Here is a 23,357-nt window from a genome sequence, read left to right as displayed (position 1 = left end):
GAGATGAGAGATGATCATGTAGATGAAGGGTAATGAAAGAAGTGATATATATATATAGGAAAACGAAGATGCTGTGGAATCAGAAAGAGAGAAACAGAAGAAAAGCTCCAATGAGTGAAACAGGAAAGTATGTTCGATTGAAACAATTTGATGGATAAGATGAAAGAGAAAGACTGAATTCAACTATGTCCTTGTGAAAATAATACTATACAAAAGAACCATCATCATCATCATCATGTCAATAGAGAATAAAAAGAAAAGAAAAGAAGTCAAATACAATCAAAACCCATGCAAATCAATGAAATTGTGTACGATCGGATACTCTATCACATATATACATATAAAGAGAGCGAATCTCGGTACAAGATCATCTAAATCATTCATCATACTTCTTTTACTATCCTTTGCGTTAATTGGGTCTGGGTCCTAAAGACTTTCTTTCTGCTTCTCTGCTCATTCGTCGACAGACACATGCGCAACCTCCATGCTTCACTTTCCTTGAGCTGTGATTCGGTAGCTGTACATTACTAATCCGAATCAATCTCAATTACATCATCCTCATCATCTCCACCATCAAACATGAAATCATCTTCATCCAACATCGTAGCATCTATAACCTCCTGTCTTGATTTTTCCTTTTCTTTCGCTATTTGAGTAGCAGACTTCTTGAGAGTATTTCCACTACCTAAGTTAGCCCATGGATCAGGTTTCTCCTCTTTGACTTCAGGTTTAGTTTCAGGAGGTGGAGAAGGTTGTCTGAATGGTGATTGTGCACCTTTCGGAGGACGATTAGCCAATGTTTGACCACTGCCTCCAAACGGTTGTAAGCTGCCATTGGTCAAGTCGGAATTTTCATCGGTCTTCTTGGGCGCTTTGGAAGGATCGAATGGTATGTATTTGAATCCAAAGAAGAATTTCCCTTCGGGTAGAACCAGAGCTGCAGGTATTTTTCGTCCGTCGTCTGCTAATGATTCAGGTGTGATTATCCGTGGACCACTAAAGATACACCAGAAAGAATCAATCAGCTCATGATGGAACATATCTTAACAATTGATTGCAAGCATATTGGTGCACTTACTCATTCCGATTGATCTTACTACTCTGATCAACCTGTTCAATCTTCTTTGCCAACCCTTTACCTTTCACCTTTTTCCCATTCAGACTCTGTCCAACACCAGTAAAACTCTCTATAGGCGTAGCATCTCCCGATCCTCCACCTCCTGGTCCGGACGTTGCACCTCTATTACTCAAGCTGGTACCAGGTCTGGATGAACCAGCAGATACAGAGTGGGTTTCCGATAGATCGATCTTGAGTTTATCTGCCATGGTTGGGATTGGTGCAGGAGCAGGTCGAGGAGGCTCCACATACCCCACCGGAGTGGCGAAATCCACTTCCAGATCTGTATCTATTACTGATATACCTGGTGCGTTCTCCGGATAAGTCTCCATAATTAGGAATTCGAACGTGAGGGAGTTGTATGTGATTTCGATAATGTCGCCTTTGGTGAGGACGGAGTAGAATCGAAGAGCAGATTCGAGCCTAATCATAACATAACAGTATCAGTCATGTCCAAAGGCTGAAAGAGGAAGAGGGTACGTACACAGCTTTAGCATCTGAGACTTGTAAGAAGTCCGTCGACTGAGCTTGGATCTTGACCATCTTGCCTTTAGGTAATTTGGCACCTGTTAATCGTATCGGATCACCTTCGGTGAGATCAAGCGTTTTCATCATCTGTAAAAAAGGATATCACATCAGCTTATGATGTCTTTGACTAAAGGGTGGTACACCTGATAGGTGGACTTACCCAAGCGGGAAGATGTACAATCCCTTCCTCCGCTATGAATTCCAGTACACCGGCGTGAGTCTGATGGACAGTGGGATTACGGGGATTGCGAATCTGGAATGTCCATGGTGATGGGATGTCAAGTGCGGCTATGGGTGATATCAAGTACAGCATGTCAATACAGATTACTATGCTGTTCATACCAGTTACTCACATAATTTAGCTAATGCTGAAGGAGGCATGATGACTACATTACCAGCATATCAATATCAGCTATGTCTAGACCTAATAATTGAAACAAAGCTCACTTTTTCCACCGTACATCAACTCTGGTCTTTCTCGTCCTCCCATAACAGCCACAGAGTATGCCTTATAGTACTCGTCATATGCTCTATCAGGCCCCAACCTAATTAGCTATTGATCATTCGAACTCGATGAGTTGAGCTAGACTCACGAAGGAGGTGGTGCTCTGTATGTATACCTTCCCATCCCACCCATCAGCTGACTCAGTAACGCACTTGGTCCTCCCCCTCCCATTCCTCCTGGTGCTCCTCCGAGGACGGGGGGAGTAGCGTAATCGTATTCCTCTACGAGCATCGTGAGTCATGATCAGTAAGTGGCAAGCCGAGATGAGGGTTTGTACGTGATGTATATATGGGCTCACCATCTGAATCATCGTATCCGTGGTTCATCTTGTCGAATGGATCTAGAAGTAGGTATGTACGAGGGTCTCACAGAAGGATTTATTGAGTGATAGATGCAGATGCAGATTGAATGGTAGGTTATATAGATGGCAGATGTACCTACCTACATGGTAGCTTAGCTGTCGTTGGACGAGGTCACGTGACTGACGTCAGCACACACTCTCACAACACGCGTGCCACGTTGTTGACAACAATCAAAGTCAAGCCAAGACAGATGAAGATACGATCAAATCCTTATTGTCTGTCGTAGACGAGGTTACCTGCATCGGTACCAACAGAAACTCAGAGCATAGGAGGACGGTGAAGAACACAAACGACAGCTCATGACGAAAGTCATCCAAACGATCACACCAAGATGTCGAATCCTTATCTACTCAACTCACCCTCCTCTTCTTCCAACCCACTCTTCAACCCCTACTCCCCCTCCTCTTCTTCTACTTTTGCTTCCAAGCTTGACCAGCCAATCACAAGATCCCGAACCTTATTCTACCTCTCGGTGAGAGATTCCTCTACGACGTACTCTAGTAAGATCAGAAAATCGAATAGACAATATGGAGATATGGTTGATATAGGTGATGATGAAGAGCAGATTGGTTTGATTGGTGGTTCGGGCAGTGGGATGAGTGGTGGTAAAGGATTACCTCCCAGATGGTGAGTGTGCTCGTCAATCGATACACTTTAGGTAACAGTATAATTCATTATCGTGCTGATATTTGGGTTTACGCTTATAGGGTTGATCTGAGTGATGAAGTTGAAGAGATCCTTTCTAGAGCTAAAATAAAGAGTCAGTTCACTCCTATCCTATCCCATACTCGTATCTGGAGTATCGCAGCTGATAGTAATGATTAGTCTCAACGCTTGATAAACTTCATGCCAAACATGTCTTACCTGGATTTACAGATAGGTCAGCTGAAGAAAGGGAGATTGAACGTCAGACTGCAGATATAACCAGGGTGAGTGAGACGCTTCACGAAATTATCAAATCAGCCAATAAACCAATAAATGCTGATGAATGCGTGATATATGTAGGATTTCAGGAGATGTACTTCTCTCATATCATCTGTCAATCCTGGGCCCAGAGCAGCAAGAGTAGAAATGATGACTGCGAAGAATGTTCAACGGGGTTTGGCTCAGAAGGTACAAGAATTATCGGGAGTGTTTAGGAAGAAACAGCGAGTGTATATGCAAAGTGAGCTCAACATATCGTATCTATCTGATTGTGTGAGCTGACATCGTCTGTACCATGCGATGTAGAGCTGCAAGGTCATGCGATCAAGAATAAGGATTTGATGGTAGCTTCTGGAGCTATAACGTTGAAAGGGACAGATCTGTTAGATGAGTTGCAGGAAGACGAAGAAGCCGTGAGCTACCCAGAACTTCACCGCTGCTGTACATGGACAAAAGCTGACCTATAGCATGATGAGCAGACACAAAATCAACTGCAGTCTCAATCTCAAGCGCAGTCCACCTCTGCAATCGATATAGATATTCAACAACGTACCAACGAGATCACCCAGATCGCCTCGTCCATCTCTGAATTGGCAGACTTATTCAGAGATCTGGGTAATCTGGTGGTAGAGCAGGGTACGGTTCTGGATAGTGTGGAGTATAATGTGCAGATGACTGCTAGGGAATTGAAAGGGGCTGAAGAGGAGTTGAAAGTCGCTCAGAGGTAAGTCTAGTTGAACATGGGGCAATCTTCTGGCGATAGTGAGCTGACAACATGTCGGAATGTGCTGCATAGGTACCAAGCAAATACAGGCAGACGCAAATGTATATTGTTCTTGGTACTTTGTATAATAGGTTTAATCATCATTCTAGTCTACAAACCACGATCTCATACCTCTTCAACACCTCCTGAACCTACGCAATCTTCACTACCGATCGAACTTCCCCTCAGCTCCAGCATAATCGATGATAATACCGATTTAGAAGTTACACCATCGTATAAATCGGTGATATACGCTACGCCTACGATAACCGAGGAAGAAAAACCTTCGTCGAGACCTCATAGACCGTTACCTAAACCGCCTCCATTGTTCACACCGGTCGATCAGGTAGATGATTGGTAGGAATACGAGTGGGAGTAGGAGTATGCATGTATCATCGTATGTTCGTCTTCTGATCGTACGTTGTCTTTCCTGTTCACAGCATCATACATCGCGAGATGAGAGGTCTGCGCGTCATTGTCATCATCTGACAAAGGAAGGGCAGGTGGTCTGTGCGCTGGATGAGGGTGACTGGACTTGGTATTATATCACATATAAATAGGAGCAAGAGATACGCGATTGATTTTGATTCATCCGTCTATCCTCACAACTCACAACTCACTTTCTTTCTTTCTTTCGTTCTCTCCTTTTCTCTTCTTTCAATCATATACTGACATTCGACCTGTCACAAATCGAGGTAATCCTATTGCACCCTACCTTCCCCCGTATTTTATATCACACTCTTGTTGAAAAGGTCTGACGACCTTTTTGAATAGTTAGGATAACCTTACATACTTACTTCTGTGTAGTCACTTCTTTGTATATTACACATCCTTCTCTTCTCCCCTAGCTCGTACAAGGGAAGATACACTTTCGTGATGTCCACTCCTACTACTACTGATACGAACGAGACCCCTTTACCTTCTCCACTTTCCACTTCCCCTACCTCACCTCCATTCGACAAGCGATCTATGAATCCTACTGATATCAAGCAAGAAGAAGGTGATCAAGGTAATCAAGGTGATCAAGAAGAACAGGAAGAAACTCCAAGAATACCTGAACATGAGTTGAGAATGTATGGGTTGAATGCTGCTGGTAAGCTGCCCCACGCTATAGTACTGACTGAAGAATAGCTCACTGAATCTTCCTCTCTGCGACGCAGTGACTGCTGAGAATCTGATCAACTTCTTCTCGACTACCAGTAAGTCATAATCCATTACTATGTCTCGATCCCGATCCAGTCTTGTTTGGCAAGATCAGAATAGCGATGGATTCAATCACACATACGCTGACAAATCCCACTTAACAGCCCGAGTATTGGGCGTTCTTCTCCACCCTCAATCTACCTCTTCTACCACACTCCAATGGGCTCAGCTTTGGGTCGGATCTCAAGCAGAGGTCGAACGATGTATGGATCTCAGGCAACATCTCGCTCCGAGTGGAATGTGAGTGTCTTCATAAATTTCAGGCATAATGGAGCTGACGAGATACCATAGTACTTTGTGCAAAGCACCTTCTTCCGCCCCGCCACCCTCTAATCAAGGTCTCATGACTCCCGAGCTCAGCAGTAGTAGCCTCGCCATCGATATTCGTACTCCGCTCACGCCACCGTCACTTTCCAGAGGTCTACGACTTGATAGCTCAGGATTGGGATACAGACATATCGATCCTCAAGGTCCTCTTCCGAGAAACCTTTATGTGATGGGATTACCACTTGACCTGACACAGTCTGTATAATCAGCTGGATGCCATGCTAGTAGCCATAAGCTGACTTTTGGGTTAACGCAGAGTACAATTCAAATCCCTCTTCTCCCAATTCGGTATGGTCGAGCATTCTACTTTACTCTCGCAACTTGATGGAATGGGTAGAAGAAGGTGCGTTATCAGCTATGTCGATGGACTGGTATTTGTTAGCTGATTTCTCCATCAGAGGGTTCATTCTCATGTCAACTCATAGAGAAGCGGTAGAAGCGATGTCAAGGATGAATGGAAACTGGCTGGAGTAAGTAAAATCAACCATGTATCCGCCTGTGCTAATGACTGTTCTCAGAGGCTTCAAGATCGACGTTTCTTGGGCGCTCGTACAAAGAGACTCGAAGAATTTCGGATCCAGTGAGTCGATTAAAAGTCATTCTTGGGTTGACGAAAAGATGCTTTTGGTGCTTTGCACAATCGAGTCATCCACCCACCCTCTGTACCGACAAGAAGAGAGTTATCAGACGATTCTGCTGTGCTGGTCGAGAACTTGGTACGCATTCTCCCCGTCATATGCGATTCAAGCTGACACATCGCCACTCAACAGGATCCAGCATACTTCCCAAACGCAGGTGCAGTCCGAGAAATCTTCAGTACTTTCGGTCCTGTTCAACGAGTCACCATCATCTCGGTAACACCGTTCCAAGCGGTCATCAACTTCGAACATGAAGTATCTGCTACTGCTCTGATCAACGCGAATGGTCTCTCTCTTGGTGGTCGACCGGTAGTCACTCGAAGATATACCAAACCTCCCTTGGCCATTGCTTCTCCTAGTCGAGAAGCTACTTCGCCAGGCAGACTCACATTCGATCCTTTCGGCACAGACATTACCAATCGACTTGCCAATCTTCAGGTCAGTGGTCCGATCGAATCTTCCAACGGCACTTCCCTCAATGCCAACTCGGCTCCATTCGTACCTCTGCCATATCCTAACGCGAGATGGCTATCTTTTTCATCAAGTAACGGGAATCATATGATTTCTCAAGTCGAAAGCCCCAAAACGATCCATGATGATTCCTCCGACAGCCTCAGCCTGAATAACAGTCGTTCAGAAAGCACGAGAAATTCTGGCCCAGCATCTCTCAATGGTCATGGTAGATCTGGACAATCTGGACCAAAAGTCCAGAACGAGAATATCGCGCCGATCGGTCATTACCCGCATGCTTGGCCTTTGCCCTCAGAATCGACTTTGGTTCCAGCCAAATCACGCTGGACCAGTGCGCCGAAGTAATGTAAGTATGGCATGCTGCGTGTCTTTCAATGACATAGCTGACAAAGCAATATACGCTGTAGTCACGATCTTGCTTCCACCTTGACCCTTGGAAATTCCCTTTCGATACTTTTTCTCTACAATTGCAAAAGTAAATCTTCCAAGAGGTGCCCGTTTGCAAGGCTATCCTTTTTCTTTGGTTCGGTTGGGTCTGCGCAAAACACTCGTCTACTGTGGATACATCCTTTCTCCTTATGGTCGAAATGACGACAACATCACAAACAATCTGTGAATATCAGAGCATAATTTTCGGCATTCATCGACTTTTCTCTTTCTTCAACATTGGCGATACCTGATCTTCTTCTCCTCAATGCGATACCTCTAACCTCATCCTGACCCCTATTGTTAATCGACCTTCATCCGTACTTGATCAACAATTGAGACTACCTTCGTACGCATTCCTGTGATTATATGCTTTCTTTCATTCTCTCATCATACTTCCATTCCCTCGCATTCCTGCATATGTGCTATATCTCTCTTATATCCTCCTTCACCTACCATCGTTTAATTCTATGCCATATATTGTTGTTCGATTGTGCATACTCACTCTTACTGTACTGTTAATCAAATGTATATAAGTGTTCAGTTCGATTTTCTATCTACCCCATATGTCAAATTGTATATAGATCATATAACAGTCAATCAATCAATCAATCATGCATTAAGTATAAAGCGATATCAAAAGATGAGGTCTCTGATCAAGCTATCGTGCATTCGTGGAACATAAAGTGCTGTGAAAAATCGTCAATCGCAAGTGTTTTCGGTATAAATGTACTTTATGGCGAAGTCATTACGATCATATCGGATACATGCTAGATGAGAGAAAGTATACGGGGTGTTTGAATGTAAGAATATCGAATAAAGATTATCGACCGAACTAGATGGTCATCAGTAAAGCCAATATCAGCTATCATCCAACCCAAGCGCATCGCCATGTAAAGTGTAAAATACAGAGAGAAGGGACTTACCAATCTTTCGCTCACCCAGCCACTCCAACCACCTTTCGATCCCTCATCCTCCAAATCATCCCAACTATAATCATTCCCTCTTCTATTTGTAGTACTATTAACCTTCTGTATGGGTTGAGGGGGTTGACGAGTCTTCACTATACTTTTACCCTCCTGTACTCTGATTGGTGTCCCAGCTCCTGTTCCGGTTGATTGATTAGTGGAGGAGTTGGGTACGACCGTCAAACCGTTACTTGAATCTTCATTCTGCACTTTGAAACCAATCATATATCTCCCTTGAATAATATCACCATGTCTCCTCAGCGCGTAGGAGGCAGATACGGGATTGGTATATTGGATGATATACCAGTTTGAACCTTCTGGACCTGGTTGGTAGGATTGGATAGTCCCGAATTGAGATAAATAAGGTTGGAGAGATGCGAGGATAGGGAGTGGAGGGCCGAATACGTGGAGGGAGGTTGTAGAGGTGGTGGGAAGGAGAGAAGGAGGTGTTGGAAGGCTAAACAAGGAAACAGGTAGTTAATACAATAGTCTTGGAAACTAAGAAAAATCACGATACCCACTCAACAGCGTTACTCGATTCGTTTCCCCTATACTGCGATTGACCATTATAGTTCTCACTGACTGAATCTCGCAAACTGGCCGTAGGAGGCATATCTTCATCTATCGCCATACCCCCTCCTGCACCGCCGAGGATGGACGAACCGAGTTGGGAGTTTTGATGCAGGAGCGAACGTCGATGATGTCTTGGCGAATCTCTGGAGTAGCGAAGAAAAGATAGTTGTCAGCTGATGTAGGGTCAATAGTATGATTCAGATGATGATATCAAATCGAAATGAGATCGAGGCGGGTCCATATGAATACAATGACAATAACAAATTCACGAAAAACAGGTATTGGGTCGATAAAAAAGATTACTGTCAACTCACCTTTCAACTCTCTCCCTTACACCAGGACTTCTTCTACCTTCATTCGGACTACCCACCCCACCCACCCCCATTGACTGACCCATTGAAGCCGTCGCAGAATTAGGAGACATGGTATTTTGAGGTGAAGTCCCCAATGCTAATTTACCTGCTGGAGAATTAGCGAAAGAAGGTAAGAATTTGATCGAATCGGCCATTTTCAAATCTTCAGAATCCAGCTCGTCTCCCACATTATTTGCTGCGAATCGGGTGGATCGGGAGATGGAATTTTGATGGTGGGGTTGGAACTGTGAGGGTCGCTGGGGTGTGTGGAATGTTTGAGTATTGGGATTGGAATTGAGGTTGGAAGTTGAGGAGGTTGAGGAAGTCCACCAGTCGTTTGACATTGTGAGATTGTTTCTTTCCTATTTGTAGGTTTGTAGAAGTAGGCAAAGATTCGATATTCTCTTGACTTGATGATCTCGACCTGGTATGGATATAGTGTCGATGTTAACAGATGTTGGATGTTGGACGTTGAATGTTGATTGACCGAATTTGAGCAAAGATGAAGATCACGGAATCAATTTCATTCCACACGCGTAGTTTTAGTGATCTCCACCATACACACGAGGAAAAACAAAAACATACACCATCTTGCTTCATTCCTCTTCCGCGACACCATCACCGACTGTCAATCCAACCTCAACTGAAGAGTCAACAGTCCTGGTATGAGTAGCCCTACTCAGCATACACAGACACAGACTTCTGCAAATGTAAGTATGACCAGCACTCGTTTCCGTCATTGCCGAATGTTCATCTTACTTACCCTTTCTCGCAGAACGGATCACCTACGTCAATAGCCGCCAGACAACCCGATCAAGTAAAACTACGATCACCCGTGTCGTCCACAGTCAAAGTCGTCCAACTGGTGAATATGCTAGCTAACGGTTACGAACCAGATCCCGTACCGCACAACCAGCCAGAACAAGTGGTTCAAACCACCGTAACCGAGCAGGTCGTTGAAGATGGGAACACGACGATGATGAGTATAGAAGAGAATGAAGTGATTGGCGAACTCTTACAATCTCAGGAGGCAGATCAAGATCAAGAGGAGGATATGAATGCAAATCCCGAGGAGGAGGAAGAAGACGATGAAGAAGGTGAAGGCGAGGGGAGTGAGGAAGATGAGGAAGATGATGAGGATGAGGACGACGACGAGGAAGATGACGAGGAAGATAGTGGTGAAGAGAGTGAAGATCTGGGTGGATCTCCCGTAAGCGCTTCTCTTCTTCATCAGGGATTACCCATTATATTTAGTTGATATTGTCTTCGTACGGTGTATAGGAAATCGTCGCTATTGATGGACCGAACGGACCTTCCAGACTCTCTTTACCGCCCGTCATAAAGCCTGAACCAGGTACGCCCGGAGCTGGTTCATCCACTTTGCCTGGTGATACTACCGCTCAAGGTGAAGCTGGACCATCAACTTCCGGAGAAGGAGCAGAGGGAGAAACAAACGTCTTAGTACCTAAAAAGAAGAAACGGGCTAAACTCCGCTCACCATCTGAGGAAGAAGATTTACCTCCACCACCACCACCTATGAAAACTATAAGACTGGAAAGAGCAATGTTACCCGAGGGAGAAACGTTGGAATGGAATATTTTAGATGACGCAAGAGAGAATGGTATGGTAGCTGAAATCTGGGGTGTGGCGGAAGGTGAAGGCGAACCTGAAGATTTACCTATACCCATACCTTCAGAGAATCAAAATGGAATGGAAATTGATGGTATACCCCAACCGTCAGTACCACCGAATGGACATGAGGTGCTTCCTGGTGAAGCTCCTGCTGGACCTTCATCTGGACCATTATTTGGATTAGGATTTGGAGAAGAAGATCCAGAAGAGATCGCTAGGAGGTTGGAAGAGAAATACGGTGATGATAATAAGAAAAGTAAAAAATCAAAGGTGAGTCAGAACCCTATCACGTAGATGAAATATGTCTCCATACTGATGTGATGTTTTGTTATATGAGTAGAAAAGGAAACCGGTCGAGACATACGATCTGGAAGATGAATTCATTGACGACTCGGAGATATTGATTGATGCGCCTACTCATTTCGCTAGACCCAAGAAAGAAGGTTTCTTCGTTCATTCTGGTCCACTCGAATTGATGGAAGAGTACGTACGATCATAATCAATGAGATGGACGGGGTGCTGATATTAACATGTACGATTCATTTGCATTTGTAGATCACCTGTCAAGCCCAAAGCAAGACCTGCCAAACCGAAGCCCCGACATTCCAACCCTGCTCCACCGCCTAAAGAACCTCGCGCATCCCTCTCGGCGGTACTTCGCGCTCGTAAACAGCGAGGATACACTTTCAGGGGATCTCAAGCTGTACCAATAAGCATTGATGATGATTCTGATGGAGAGAGGAACGGTGGACCATCAAGGAGTAGAGACACTCGTGGTCAGTACATCCACTCAGCTGGTAATCTCTTTCGTTGTGAGACTGTAGCTGATTCAACGTGTCATATCAGCGGGATCGTTATCCCCTCCACCGCCTGTCAAGGACGAAACGCAAGATGCATTGCTGTCGGAGATACAATCTGTACATATTGATCGACTGAGATACAAGAATGCGTCGAGGGAAGAAAGGGTGAGTGTTATTTGTAAGCAATAAGAAGTACAGCAACTGATTGTCCGCGTAGTACCTTCCACCATGGTCTGAATTCCCTGATGACTTGCGTAAGAGGTTATGGATACTTCGTTCAGAAAGCGAAAAACGTACGTATATATCATATTCACCATCTTCGTCTCATCCTCCCAGTATGGTATGGCAATTTTGCTGATTAGTGCTTATTGGTAGAACAATGGGATGCGATTAACAAGAGTAGATTCCCTGAGAACCTCAAACCATTCCTCCAAGCTGCTGGAGAAGCTGCATACGAACATGATATATTTGGGCTGGGCGACAGAGAAGGTGTAGATAAGAGTTTTTGGCACGCTATAACGAGTGCTTTGCCTTATAATGAATATACCATGAAAGTGAGTCGAGCTATATCCCTGCTACTTCTCAGCGAGAGGGAAGGTTCAAAAGCTTATGAGTGAGATAGAAATTATGTACGAAATTGTGTTATCCTGGTTATTGGAGATGGTTACATGATTGCGAAGATGAAGCGATCCGACAATTTGGGGAGATGGTTGATAAAGATAGAGAAGAGGTAGTGAGCAAGTATGAGGAAAGTCATAGGAAATGGGAAGAGGAAGTGAGAGAATGGGGTGAGTGATAGTATCTCATTTGACATGTTGGAATGTGTGGACTTATGGTTGGAATCCCAAATAGATGAAGCTCATCCATCGACTCAGACGAATGTAAGTGTCAGCGTGACTTGGCTGAACGGTTCAAAGCAAAGTATGCTAATAAGTCTCTTTACTATATTTGTAGGGAGCTGGACCATCTTCTAATCCCGCTGCACCAATGGCATTAAATAACCTCGTCGATCCTCCCAATGGCTCAAATGGACCTAATGGCACACCCAATCCCAATTCTACACCTAAACCAGATGATGTTCGACCTCCCGAACCGCCCAAACGATTCGGTTGGAATTCCGATATGAGGGACGTGTTTGTTCAATTGGTTGAAAATATGTATAACATGGTTGATCTCACTACGAAAGCTGGGTGAGTGAACGATCGAACACTTGTCAATGTGATTGTGACGGTGACTGATTGGACTGGAAACGAATTTAGAGATTGGAGTATACCGGGTGCTAAGACGGGTAAAGAGTTCAGTGAGGCTTCGATCAAACAGAAGCTCTATAAGAGGGTGAGTCGAGTGTCAAGCAGAAGAAAGAAGAATGGTGAAAATGTAAATGACATGCTAAAATGGAAATGTGATGTGATGTTTTTAGATTGTCGATCTGTTCCCTGAAGGATATATGAATACCGGTGTCTTATCAAGAGAAAGTAAGTTTTGCGTTCATCTTCTGCAAAAGACAAGCTGTAGAAATGATACTGACGTTTCCTCGTAGTGTCGAAAATCAATAAAGTGAAGAAAGCCAAACAGAATGAAGGCGACAATGAGAATTAGAGAGGACTCTAGAAACAAACACTGAGATGAAGAATGGTTCATGATTGATCTGAAGACGCAGGTGGTCATTCAAATCTAGGGATTATGTTGAAGAGTAATTGTAGAGTTGTCCTTGGCTTGAGGTTGAAGTTGCTTGAGAATCTCAAATGCATGTGGTACATGTATAAAGAGTGTATGTAATGTATCATCATCATGATCATGTACATGTGATTTAAACCGAAACACCTCTTTGCTGTATCATCAATTTGCACTCGACGTTGAACTTGGCGTGTTGAAGTTTGCACCACCCATCTATGTTTCATTCCGATTGTCAGATGAGAGATTTGATGAGTTGATACATTATAACGATACAACGATAGTACAAAATCCTTTTCCATGCCATACAGTACTCATACCTATCTACCACCTCTTGAAGGACCCATACCCCTATATCCCATAGGTTTGCTACTCTTCCTAGCTTGATCCTCTTTCATCAACCTTTCAACTTCGCTCATCGTCTTCTTTCCTCCTTGTCCATCGTCCCTCGATTCCGTTTTGGGTTGTTTGGCAGATTTGAAAACATTCATCGGAGCAGGTCTCTTCAGGGGGTTTATCGTTATTGGTTTGGTAGAAGAGGAAGTGGAGAATGTAGTAAACCCTGAAGGTTTCGTTGATGCTTGTACTTCTTCTTTCTTTTCTTCTCCATCTGTATTGTATTTATCTCCGTTCTCCTGCTGAGAAGGAGAAGGATTACCAAACAAATTCAAACTGATCTTTTCACCTTCTTTCTTTTCCAACCCTTTCGATTGATCGCCTTGGCCGCTGGCTTCAAGCTGTAATTTCGCACGGGATATCTGTTCTTCCAACATCTTACGTTCTCTTTCTTCACCATCCATCGTGGCTCGATCTTTCTTTTGTGCAGCGGCCTAATCATATCGATCAATTGTATAACATCAGCAATCTACCTTGATTCCATCCAATCGCCCATTTAGCAGACATGAAAAGGATGAGGATAGTCATTTCGACCCATTTAGTTTAACTCACCTGCCTTGCCAACGTTTCAGGCCTCGTATCAACCCAAGTGATCCACAACCCTTTCTCATCCTCATCCACATGAACGATCCCTTCTTTCCCCAACGTCTGTATAAACCCACTTAATGTGACCCATCTAGTTGAATTCATGTGGATATGATGTTTATCTTGGATATATTCATTGTACACTGCATTGGCCCTCACTCTATTAGTTTGATGTCGAGTACGTAACAACAGTAAAAATTCAGATTGGAATTGTTGAGAGAAATCGTTAATGGCTGCTCCTGCTTTGGGACCTAACAAGAGGATTTTACGCATGTGAGGTTCGGATCGACAATGCGCCTGTTCATGATGACACGATCAGCTCCGAACGAACCCCTCGAACCCAATCTCGTGGTTGGGAAATACGAAGCGGAAGGGAAAAAAAAAGGTAAGTAAGTAGAAAGTAAATTAGACGCTCACCTGAAATCCATTCTCGTCTCTACATTGTTTCTCACATACTTGACAGTACCATCTCAGTCTACCGAGGCCTAATAAGGAGTGGAGTGATAATCAGCTTGCAGATCAATGCAGGCCGAAGGAACGCAACAGATCTGGTCAAAGTCATAAACCCCATGATGAGACCATAGGGCAACTGAGGATAAGAAGAGAAAGCCCCACTCACCTTTCGCCTTGATGGCATTTCCTATAGCTTTCGCTGAGCCTGCTTCTGCTTTACCCATGGTGTCGTGATCCTAGATGTACACGTATATTTTGATGAGGAGTATATAAGTACTTGTGAAAGATGAGAGCGAAGCATAAACATTTAATAGCTTGCATGATACTGATACTTTTAGGTGGCAACGAATAATGAACGAGAGCGAGCGGGATCAAATTTCGACCAGAAAGATACCGACGGAACTGACCGGCACTTCCCACACGAACACACGAACAGCCAAAGAAACCCAATGTTATAAGTTACTATCAACTCTTGATCTCTTCTCAATAAGTAGTATTACACCCCCAAACACAATGTCAGGTCTATCAGACGCTTTTCACTTACTCGTCGGTTAAGGGGTGACTGAGCTAACTTGTATTATCGGTTGTAGATCCTCACTCAAATCCAACAGCAGGTATGTCATTTCCCCCCTTCATCGGAAACCACGCAGATACTACGATCTTGTGATCTGTCAGTGATCATCCTCACTCGATGTATATCCTCAAATCGATGAACAATGACTTGAAATCTCTTTACGAAGATGACATACTGACTTAAGGTACGAATTTAGGCAATCCAATCCCAAAAACAACTGTCCATCGTCCGAGCTCAAATCCAATCGAAAGAGAAGGAAAAGAAGATATTATCGTTGACCGTGAGGGAGCTCGATACCGTACCTAGAGATGGAGTGATGTACAAAGGTGTAGGAAAGATGTGAGTGGAATCAATCTCTCAATTAAAGATAATAGACATAAGAATGCAATGGACTTACGGTGAGATGGAGTGGAGTGGAGTGGACAATCAATGACAGAATGATCAAGAATGGAATCGTAATATAATAAAACCTACCTACAACCCATTCAGCTCTCATCAGATCACTGTTGTTGACTATTTACGATAATTTTGTGCTAATTATATACCCCCGAACACAGGTTCATACAGCAAGATCGTAAAGAGGTAGATTCAGAACATTCAACTCAAGAGAAACAGCTGAATGATGACTTGAGTAATTTAACGAAGAAGGTGGGTCAATTCCGATCGATCACATGAATTTCTACCATGTATATCGCATTGTATGAGACCAACAATTGATACTCGACTTCCTGCCTTACATTTAAGAAGAGAAACGGGTGAAGATCAGTACTGATTTAACCTTGTGCGGATAGTCGAAATACCTCGAAAAGCAATTCGACGAAGCCAATTCGCAGTTGAAGGATATCGTAAGTATCGCCAAACCAATTCTTTCAGCGTTTGCTTCGCTCGACAGTATGGACACATTCTGCGGTCTTCTATTGGTTGATCCGCTTTTCCTCCTGTTTTCTCGCAAAACAGCTAGCAGCAAGGGATAGAAAATAGCTGATCATCACTTGCATTTCACTTTTACAGTTTCACAGTCAACAACGTCAAGCTGCTTGATCTTTTCACCATGGTCTATCGGTCTTAGTAAAGACTAAATCCGCTTGACTGAAGAAAATAATGCACGGGCGGAATCTTTATTAGATACATTTGTATTGTAATGATTACCATAATGAAACACTACCAACATACATCATCGTCTCATATTAGCCAAGACACATCTCACATCTCACGTCTCACATCTCACGTTGCACATTGCACAGACCAGATTACGGTGTGCATCGTACTGTAATTTTCTCTGATATATCGAAAAACGTCAAGGTCCACATGAGTTACCATCCATATTCTTTGATCAGCAATGGGGGTGTACTATCATATTCAGTCATCAAGATCCATCTTTGAGTAAACAAAGTGAAGTGCAACTGATCGCACGGGAACCAGTTTGTCATTGAGCAATGTAGAAAAGAACATGCACAAGATTCATGCTCTTTGGTTCCACTCCTACTCTATTTCAAAATTATACATCCCACTCCCACATCTGTTCTCAATATGGTTCATCCCGAATCATCATTCGACCTGTCATTTGAAAAACACACAATCAGCTGCAAGAGTCTTCACAATGAACACATACGAACCGTTGACTCACTGTATCTATCATCGCTTCTTGAGTTTTATATTGATACCGAATGCTTTATCCGAGTCTCATGACTGTGGGTAGATGATAAATCAGTATACATTCCTAATTGGATCGTCCTCTCCCAGAAGGCACAAGGTCAAATGCATTTTTGGGATACGTAATCTTGTCTGCTTCGTAAATATCCAAAGCACAATAACTCACTAGCATTGATCAAATCTCCTTTCTCAGCTTTCAAAGCTTCCTTTGCCTTTTCCTCTGTACATCCAGTTTGGGCTACAACGAGGTTTACATCTTCGTCGGAGATCTTGACATCGCCATCTTCACCGGTGGTAGGAGCGGTGGTGGTGGTGGAAGGTTTATCGGTGTCCTCGAGGGCTGGTGCTCTGTTATGTCATGGGATCAGAGTATCAAGATGATGTTCATTGTTGAAGGTGATTGTAATTTATTGATTGACGAAGTAGTAGAATAGATAGCATAATCAGTATATGTTCTCATCATATATCATCTTGTATACTATCCACTCCCACCCTCCCACCCTTATATACTTTGCCCACCCTCCCGCCCTTGAAGAAACACCGCCCCCATCCCACCCCGAACTGCCGTTGCAGGAGTAAACCCCTTCACTACCGTGAAAGTGGTGAACTCACTCATCACCCCCCATCAAATCCTCCAAACTCTTCGGTACCCCCTCCTTGAAACCCCTTGCGCGTGAGCCTTCTGCGCAGCTTGACTACTGGCCGCCAATTGAGCTTGAGCTTGCAATTGTGCCGCCGAAGTTGGATCTTCCAACTTGGCCTCTCCGAATACTATATAACAATCTGACCCAGGTGCCTTGTACACCTCAGGTTGAGCGACCACCATCAATACTCCCTTGGGTCTTCTGAGAGTAACTCGTTGAATGCCTTGTACTCTCTTCAAACCGAGACCTTCCAAGGCCTTTCTGGCCTTTCGTTCAGGTCGGGATTGGATGTCTACCTGGGTGGACTCGGTGTCGTCAATGGTGAGGTTTTCGATTGACATTTTAGATTGATATGTGTGTGGGGTAGGTTTAGATGGATGGAATATCAACGAATATAAAGTCGAGTTGAGTGTAAGGTCGAAGTGAAAGGGTTCAACTTGACAGATTACCAGCGGGGCAACCACTGTGAGTCATGGCGCGAGGGATGTGGCAGTTTTGTCTGATCCCACCACATGACGTGGATTAAAACACCCACGGTGATACTTCCCGGCGGGCGGTCATGATGAGTGGGTTACATAAGCGGACATCGGTCTTGGATCTTGGCTTTTGGTTAGTACTCGTAAATCGGTCAGCGAGGTGGTGGCGTGGTGCGGTTCATCGGAACAAGCCTATAATGGCCGTACAGTACCATGGTATCATCATCATCGCGTCTAATGAAAAGTGAAAGTGTGGAGAGATAACTTAGTATGTAACTCACTCGTATGATGCATCTGGCCGAGACACATTACACCAGACACAATATCAGACCGAAGGTCGACCCATCTTTCATGAATCATCCATCTATTCTTTTTCATTTCTATATGTATCGTAGAGCAAGGTATATTATATTACCTTCTGATATATATATACATCGAGAATCTTTTCTTCCTTACATATCGTTTATCTTGTACCACTCTTCTTATACACTATAGTCTATAGTCCATAACCACCATGTCATTCTTCAGTAGATCAAATAAATCAGCCTCTTCATCTTCCTCTTCCCTTGCTAAGCAGGCCAAACCCAATGCTACCTCTCAGATCTTCACTGAGCCAAGTCAAGAGAGCAGCGTGAAGAAGAAATGGGATTACAACGAGGGGCAATTGAAGCAGGTGAGTGGAGCAGAGCATAATCGCATATTCCATACTGATAAGGATCTTTTTCAATTGTTGCATTGAATCAGATTGAAGAATTGAAAGCTGTAAGTCTCATGAACCATCATCAACTCCCCTGTCCCAAGTCTGTACTGATCTCCAAGTTTATAGTATACATCAACCCTCCTCCTTCCGGAGACAGACCCATATTACCCTTGGGAGCTCCGATTCCTCAATGATCCAGGAACACACCCTCGATACATGCGAGCAGCCAAATGGAAGATGGACGACGCGAAGAAGAGGATCCAGGGGACATTGGAATGGAGGAGGGAGTATAAACCTGAGTTGATCAGTCCGGATGATGTGGGCGTAGAAGCTGAGACGGGTAAAATGTGAGTGGAAGCTATATATCCAAAAGTGGACAAAGCCAAAAGATGAAAGTATTGTTATTGTCATCGAATTGATAACTGACCTTGTCGCTTATACCCGCAGCATCCTCACCGGGTTCGATTACGATGCTCGACCTATCTTGTACATGAGACCGGGACGAGAGAATACCGAGAGAAGTCCAAGACAAATTCGACATTTGATTTATCATCTGTACGTGACTTTCCTACAATACATTCGACCACCATATGTTATCTATCATCTTTGAGAGGCAAGAGCTGATTATGCAATCGTGATTTTATAGCGAAAGAGCTATCGATTTCATGCCTCCTGGACAAGAACAAGTAGCCATCATCGTTGATGTGAGTCAGCCTTAACTCAAAAGGCTTCCTGCACTGCGCATATTTACGACTACCTCAAAAGTTTCTCATTGGTCAGAAGAGAAAACTGATCGTCGTACATCTTCTGTAGTATAAATCAGCTACTTCCCAGTCTAACCCTTCGATCGCCGTCGCAAGACAAGTACTGAACATCTTACAAAATCACTATGTGGAGAGATTAGGTAGAGGTTTAGTAGTGAATATGCCGTGAGTGCAGCTCAGTTTCACATACAACTGGTAAAATTCGGCTGATAAAGTCGATTCTTTTGTCCTTATATATAGCTGGTGGATCAACGCTTTCTTCACTGGTATTTCACCTTTCTTAGATCCCATCACGAGGGATAAGGTGAGTTGGCACACTCAAACATCACTTTATTTCCAGACCGTTTTGACTTTTTCTCGCAACTGGCTACCCAATGCTCGGTCGCTGATATGCATTCATTATAGATCCGATTCAACCCAAAACTTACCGAGCTCGTCCCAGCTGCCCAGTTGGACTCCGAGTTTGGCGGTGATTACGTTTTTGAATTTGATCATAAACCATACTGGAAGACCATTACCGAGTAAGTGCAGCTCTATTTGATATCGTCAAGTGACACGACCTTCCTGGCTTCGCTGCGAGATCAATGGGTATCCGTATCATGTGTCATCCAGTACATCTTCCTTCTTCCTTCTCGAGCTTGTTCCTCTTCGTCTTCTCAAAGTCTCCATTGCCAATACTGAACAATTTGCATTCTTGCTAACAAATTCAACGTCAGATTCTGCCACATCGCCTCAGACGGAACAAGAATCGACGATCAAGGCGAGAAGATCTACCCACCTTCAGGAAACGGTATCAAAGCCGCCATCGAGGGATTACATCCAATCAAGGGAGCAGTGGCCACTGGTCAAGTTGAGAAAGTAAATGATCTAAGCGTATTGAAACAACCTACTCCCCCTCCCGCTTCTACACCTCCCGCCGCAGATGCAGCTGCCAATGGAGCTGCTGTTGTAGCTTCAGGAGAAACAGCCGAGAAAGAAGGAAGTGAGAAAACCCTAACTGAAGAAAACACCACAAACACAACCACAGTGGGAGGATTGGAAGATGGTATCAAGCGGATGAGTTTGAATAGAGCTCTGACGACTGCACCTGGTGCGCCGGAGGGTGATGCGGTATTTGATCATCCACCTACGCAAAGTGAGTTGAAGGAAGCTAGACAGAGCTTGGAGGGCAGATAGGGAGAGGAAGGTAAAACCAGACAGATAGGTATAGTAGAGAAGTATGAAGGAAACACGGATTTCTAGAATTATCATCTTAGTAAATACAAATACAGGTATTTGCATCATGTATGGTAGTATATTTGATTAGTAATATGATCTTCTTGATATTTGCCTTTTTTTCTTTTGATATCTCAGATATATAGCTCATATAGAGATTTGCTCGTTGCTCGTTGAGACATGAGTAGGCTATGTATGGTACGGTAGTATAATATGCAATGTATAGATGAATAGTTTGCAAATCAAATCAAATGGCAATATCTTTTATCCATGATTAAAAACGATGCTTTTCGTTATTTGACTTCCATCTCATCTACGTTAGTTAGCCTTGTACCACTACTACTATCTACATTTACATACAGTGTCTATCTAAAGGTCTTTATGATATTCGTAATTGATCGATGCCTAAATTGCCAGTCATACATCCCATTCAATCCCGACGCATCATATCATATTTAGTTGGTAGTAATATGATCTATACGATATCGTCAATAGTTCGCCCTTCGTTCCTCCCGGTCGAATTGAATTAAATACCGAATGGTCTGAATCACTCTTTCGCACTACCTTCTTCACCCCTGTACCAAAAGTTCAGTATGGATCTTCGGTCAACAAACAGATAACAGACCAAAGCAACTCACTTGGCATTTAGTAACGAAAGATACAAGGTCCAAGCGATACCGCAAGTCGATTGGAACGGTACACGATATTGGATAGGCATCAATTTGAAATTTATAGTTTGGATTAAAGGCCATACTTTCCAGTTGGCTATTAAGGCGGCTGCGGATGGAAAAGAAGGTTGCCTTAGTATATGGTAGGACAGAGGAACAAAGAAGGTGGACTTACGATAGTACATCTAAAGTGGAAATCGGCAAACAAAATGAAATCAACATTAACATCAACGTTGATGTCAACAAGAAAGTATTGATAGTAAGGTCAACTTACATCCGAGAATTTATCCTGTATCCCTTCTAGGGATTTGCCTTCCATGATTCCCATTGAAGATATGAATAGTGACATCTAAATTAGGTATGATCAGTATTTTTGATTAAGATCAATTATGATCATCCGATTAAAGAGTCAAGTACTTACACCGAATGGAGCCCTGTAGGAAATAAGATAAGAAATTTTCAGCGTGGTCCAATCCAGCGATTGACTCATATTTCATCTTCTGCTAATCCCAAGCTCAAATCCAAACCCAACCCCCCGACAGTCGCACTCACATTATCAACTGATCCGCCGCTACCCTCTTTGCCAACCCCAACCCAGCGCCTTTCGACCCTATCCTGACTGGTATAGCTCTTTCGAGTAATCTCATCCAATGGCCTATTAAAGGGCCCATCGCCATTCCGTAAATTGCGAATCGGAGGGTTCGTTCGGGGTCGTATGATGGTGTAGGTGAGGTGGGGGTAGGGTCATGTAACTGTACACAACGCATGGCATGTGAGACATCAGTTTTGTACGATTGTAAGTAAGGAGAGGATACGACGCGATGCGATGTGATCTGTGGGGTGGGTTCAAGGAGCTTACTATTATTGATGATGTTTGTGCCTGTACAATCATTAACATGAATATCAGCATTACGTCGTAAAATTTAGACCGGACAGTACTCGGTACAAAGAAACCCAGACAAAGGAGTATGTTGACGATCACGACCAACTCACCAGAGCATCCGCAATGGTATTCAAAACTCCATTCGTAATGATCAAAGTGGGAATAGGCCTACGATCGAAATTCGAATTGTAATACCTCGCGAAATTCAGCAGGAACCTTGGTGCCATTGTAGATGCCTGAAGATTGTTCGGAGTCGGTTCACCAGGTATGGAGGTTCGGCCTTGGTCCGCACGATGTAACTAGATGGGCTCAAATGCTGCTGGAGGATCGTGATCTTTTCGTCGTCGATGTCGATGATGGTTCGAGTATTTTATCAATCCGATGCGATGGAATGAAGTGAAATAGTTCATTCTCGTTATCATTGTATCTCCAATCTCCCAAAATTCCATCGAGCGCCAGACAGGGGACCAACACGTCATAGTCGAATAAGAATCTGGGGTAAAAGGGATTGCAAATCACGTGACACCGCGGTCACACACCCGACGAAAACGATAAACCCACTGCGGATGATATATATATATATATGTGATACTGGTTGATATGCATGTGGGCACAGAGACGATAACACGATATTCAAGCAGCCGCAGAGCAGTCGACCACTCAAGTCATGCATTCTGGAGTGATAAGTCGGATGAGTAGAGGTACCTCGCAGGCACAGATAGGAAGTTGAGAAATCGCAAAGCCTACTCGAGTCCAATGGGCGATCTTGCTGCACTTCGCTCTTCTGATACTCCAAGCCCATATGATCCATCTGACTCTGGTCTCTACATGAACAGTAGCAAACCCCGTTGGTATTACCTCATTTAATGTTGATCCCAAGGTGAAGACGATCAGATTGTCTCGATCTACGACTCGACATTGAATGATGTGCTGTGCTTATCTCGGCAAAATCGCACAGTAGCATAACCGGACATGAACATGCACAATACACGACCCCAAGATGAAATAGATCGATCATCATCAACGCTTGCTCATACTTGCATCTTCATACCATCTATTCAAAGACCACTCTCATCTTCTGA

At 43.7% G+C, this 23,357-nt stretch overlaps 10 protein-coding genes across 10 annotated transcripts; 5 read left to right on the top strand and 5 right to left on the bottom strand.

Annotated features, from left to right (window-relative positions):
* Positions 1 to 527: 527 nt before the first annotated feature.
* V865_002502 (uncharacterized protein) lies at positions 528 to 2,476 on the bottom strand (the record flags this gene model as incomplete). Its single annotated transcript, XM_066226303.1, has 8 exons — positions 528 to 996; positions 1,079 to 1,540; positions 1,602 to 1,732; positions 1,806 to 1,933; positions 1,999 to 2,031; positions 2,093 to 2,175; positions 2,239 to 2,371; positions 2,449 to 2,476. 8 exons carry the CDS (start codon positions 2,474 to 2,476, stop codon positions 528 to 530), a joined length of 1,467 nt encoding a protein of 488 aa, XP_066082400.1.
* Positions 2,477 to 2,843: 367 nt separating this feature from the next.
* V865_002501 (uncharacterized protein) lies at positions 2,844 to 4,560 on the top strand (the record flags this gene model as incomplete). Its single annotated transcript, XM_066226302.1, has 7 exons — positions 2,844 to 3,139; positions 3,220 to 3,272; positions 3,338 to 3,441; positions 3,518 to 3,677; positions 3,743 to 3,849; positions 3,916 to 4,160; positions 4,233 to 4,560. 7 exons carry the CDS (start codon positions 2,844 to 2,846, stop codon positions 4,558 to 4,560), a joined length of 1,293 nt encoding a protein of 430 aa, XP_066082399.1.
* A 515-nt stretch (positions 4,561 to 5,075) lies between these two features.
* V865_002500 (uncharacterized protein) lies at positions 5,076 to 7,183 on the top strand (the record flags this gene model as incomplete). The annotated part of the gene is made up of 9 exons (XM_066226301.1): positions 5,076 to 5,292; positions 5,360 to 5,398; positions 5,507 to 5,642; positions 5,694 to 5,924; positions 5,986 to 6,072; positions 6,128 to 6,199; positions 6,248 to 6,309; positions 6,375 to 6,445; positions 6,500 to 7,183. The coding sequence occupies 9 exons, from the start codon at positions 5,076 to 5,078 to the stop codon at positions 7,181 to 7,183; spliced, it is 1,599 nt and encodes a 532-aa protein (XP_066082398.1).
* Positions 7,184 to 8,099: 916 nt separating this feature from the next.
* On the bottom strand, positions 8,100 to 9,502 carry V865_002499 (uncharacterized protein; the record flags this gene model as incomplete). The annotated part of the gene is made up of 4 exons (XM_066226300.1): positions 8,100 to 8,129; positions 8,191 to 8,689; positions 8,754 to 8,948; positions 9,120 to 9,502. The coding sequence occupies 4 exons, from the start codon at positions 9,500 to 9,502 to the stop codon at positions 8,100 to 8,102; spliced, it is 1,107 nt and encodes a 368-aa protein (XP_066082397.1).
* Positions 9,503 to 9,823: 321 nt separating this feature from the next.
* Positions 9,824 to 13,189, top strand: V865_002498 (uncharacterized protein; the record flags this gene model as incomplete). The annotated part of the gene is made up of 14 exons (XM_066226299.1): positions 9,824 to 9,868; positions 9,934 to 10,368; positions 10,440 to 11,060; positions 11,131 to 11,273; positions 11,346 to 11,566; positions 11,637 to 11,755; positions 11,808 to 11,883; positions 11,966 to 12,144; positions 12,213 to 12,378; positions 12,443 to 12,471; positions 12,545 to 12,780; positions 12,850 to 12,925; positions 13,011 to 13,065; positions 13,131 to 13,189. 14 exons carry the CDS (start codon positions 9,824 to 9,826, stop codon positions 13,187 to 13,189), a joined length of 2,460 nt encoding a protein of 819 aa, XP_066082396.1.
* A 395-nt stretch (positions 13,190 to 13,584) lies between these two features.
* On the bottom strand, positions 13,585 to 14,922 carry V865_002497 (uncharacterized protein; the record flags this gene model as incomplete). The annotated part of the gene is made up of 4 exons (XM_066226298.1): positions 13,585 to 14,094; positions 14,213 to 14,542; positions 14,663 to 14,730; positions 14,865 to 14,922. 4 exons carry the CDS (start codon positions 14,920 to 14,922, stop codon positions 13,585 to 13,587), a joined length of 966 nt encoding a protein of 321 aa, XP_066082395.1.
* A 289-nt stretch (positions 14,923 to 15,211) lies between these two features.
* V865_002496 (uncharacterized protein) lies at positions 15,212 to 16,313 on the top strand (the record flags this gene model as incomplete). Its single annotated transcript, XM_066226297.1, has 6 exons — positions 15,212 to 15,244; positions 15,289 to 15,312; positions 15,469 to 15,611; positions 15,830 to 15,920; positions 16,064 to 16,117; positions 16,284 to 16,313. 6 exons carry the CDS (start codon positions 15,212 to 15,214, stop codon positions 16,311 to 16,313), a joined length of 375 nt encoding a protein of 124 aa, XP_066082394.1.
* A 679-nt stretch (positions 16,314 to 16,992) lies between these two features.
* On the bottom strand, positions 16,993 to 17,910 carry V865_002495 (uncharacterized protein; the record flags this gene model as incomplete). Its single annotated transcript, XM_066226296.1, has 4 exons — positions 16,993 to 17,006; positions 17,092 to 17,273; positions 17,538 to 17,620; positions 17,731 to 17,910. The coding sequence occupies 4 exons, from the start codon at positions 17,908 to 17,910 to the stop codon at positions 16,993 to 16,995; spliced, it is 459 nt and encodes a 152-aa protein (XP_066082393.1).
* Positions 17,911 to 18,559: 649 nt separating this feature from the next.
* On the top strand, positions 18,560 to 20,685 carry V865_002494 (uncharacterized protein; the record flags this gene model as incomplete). Its single annotated transcript, XM_066226295.1, has 8 exons — positions 18,560 to 18,718; positions 18,872 to 19,092; positions 19,193 to 19,300; positions 19,392 to 19,449; positions 19,559 to 19,674; positions 19,750 to 19,813; positions 19,915 to 20,030; positions 20,226 to 20,685. 8 exons carry the CDS (start codon positions 18,560 to 18,562, stop codon positions 20,683 to 20,685), a joined length of 1,302 nt encoding a protein of 433 aa, XP_066082392.1.
* Positions 20,686 to 21,271: 586 nt separating this feature from the next.
* V865_002493 (uncharacterized protein) lies at positions 21,272 to 22,502 on the bottom strand (the record flags this gene model as incomplete). The annotated part of the gene is made up of 8 exons (XM_066226294.1): positions 21,272 to 21,299; positions 21,363 to 21,501; positions 21,568 to 21,577; positions 21,667 to 21,741; positions 21,814 to 21,826; positions 21,945 to 22,144; positions 22,252 to 22,272; positions 22,386 to 22,502. The coding sequence occupies 8 exons, from the start codon at positions 22,500 to 22,502 to the stop codon at positions 21,272 to 21,274; spliced, it is 603 nt and encodes a 200-aa protein (XP_066082391.1).
* Between the last annotated feature and the right edge of the window lie 855 nt (positions 22,503 to 23,357).

Source organism: Kwoniella europaea, chromosome 1 (assembly GCF_036810445.1).
Source record: "Kwoniella europaea PYCC6329 chromosome 1, complete sequence".
Taxonomy (NCBI): Eukaryota; Fungi; Basidiomycota; class Tremellomycetes; order Tremellales; family Cryptococcaceae; genus Kwoniella; species Kwoniella europaea.
Note: the sequence above shows the minus strand (reverse complement) of the source record. Positions and strands in the feature narration are given on the sequence as shown.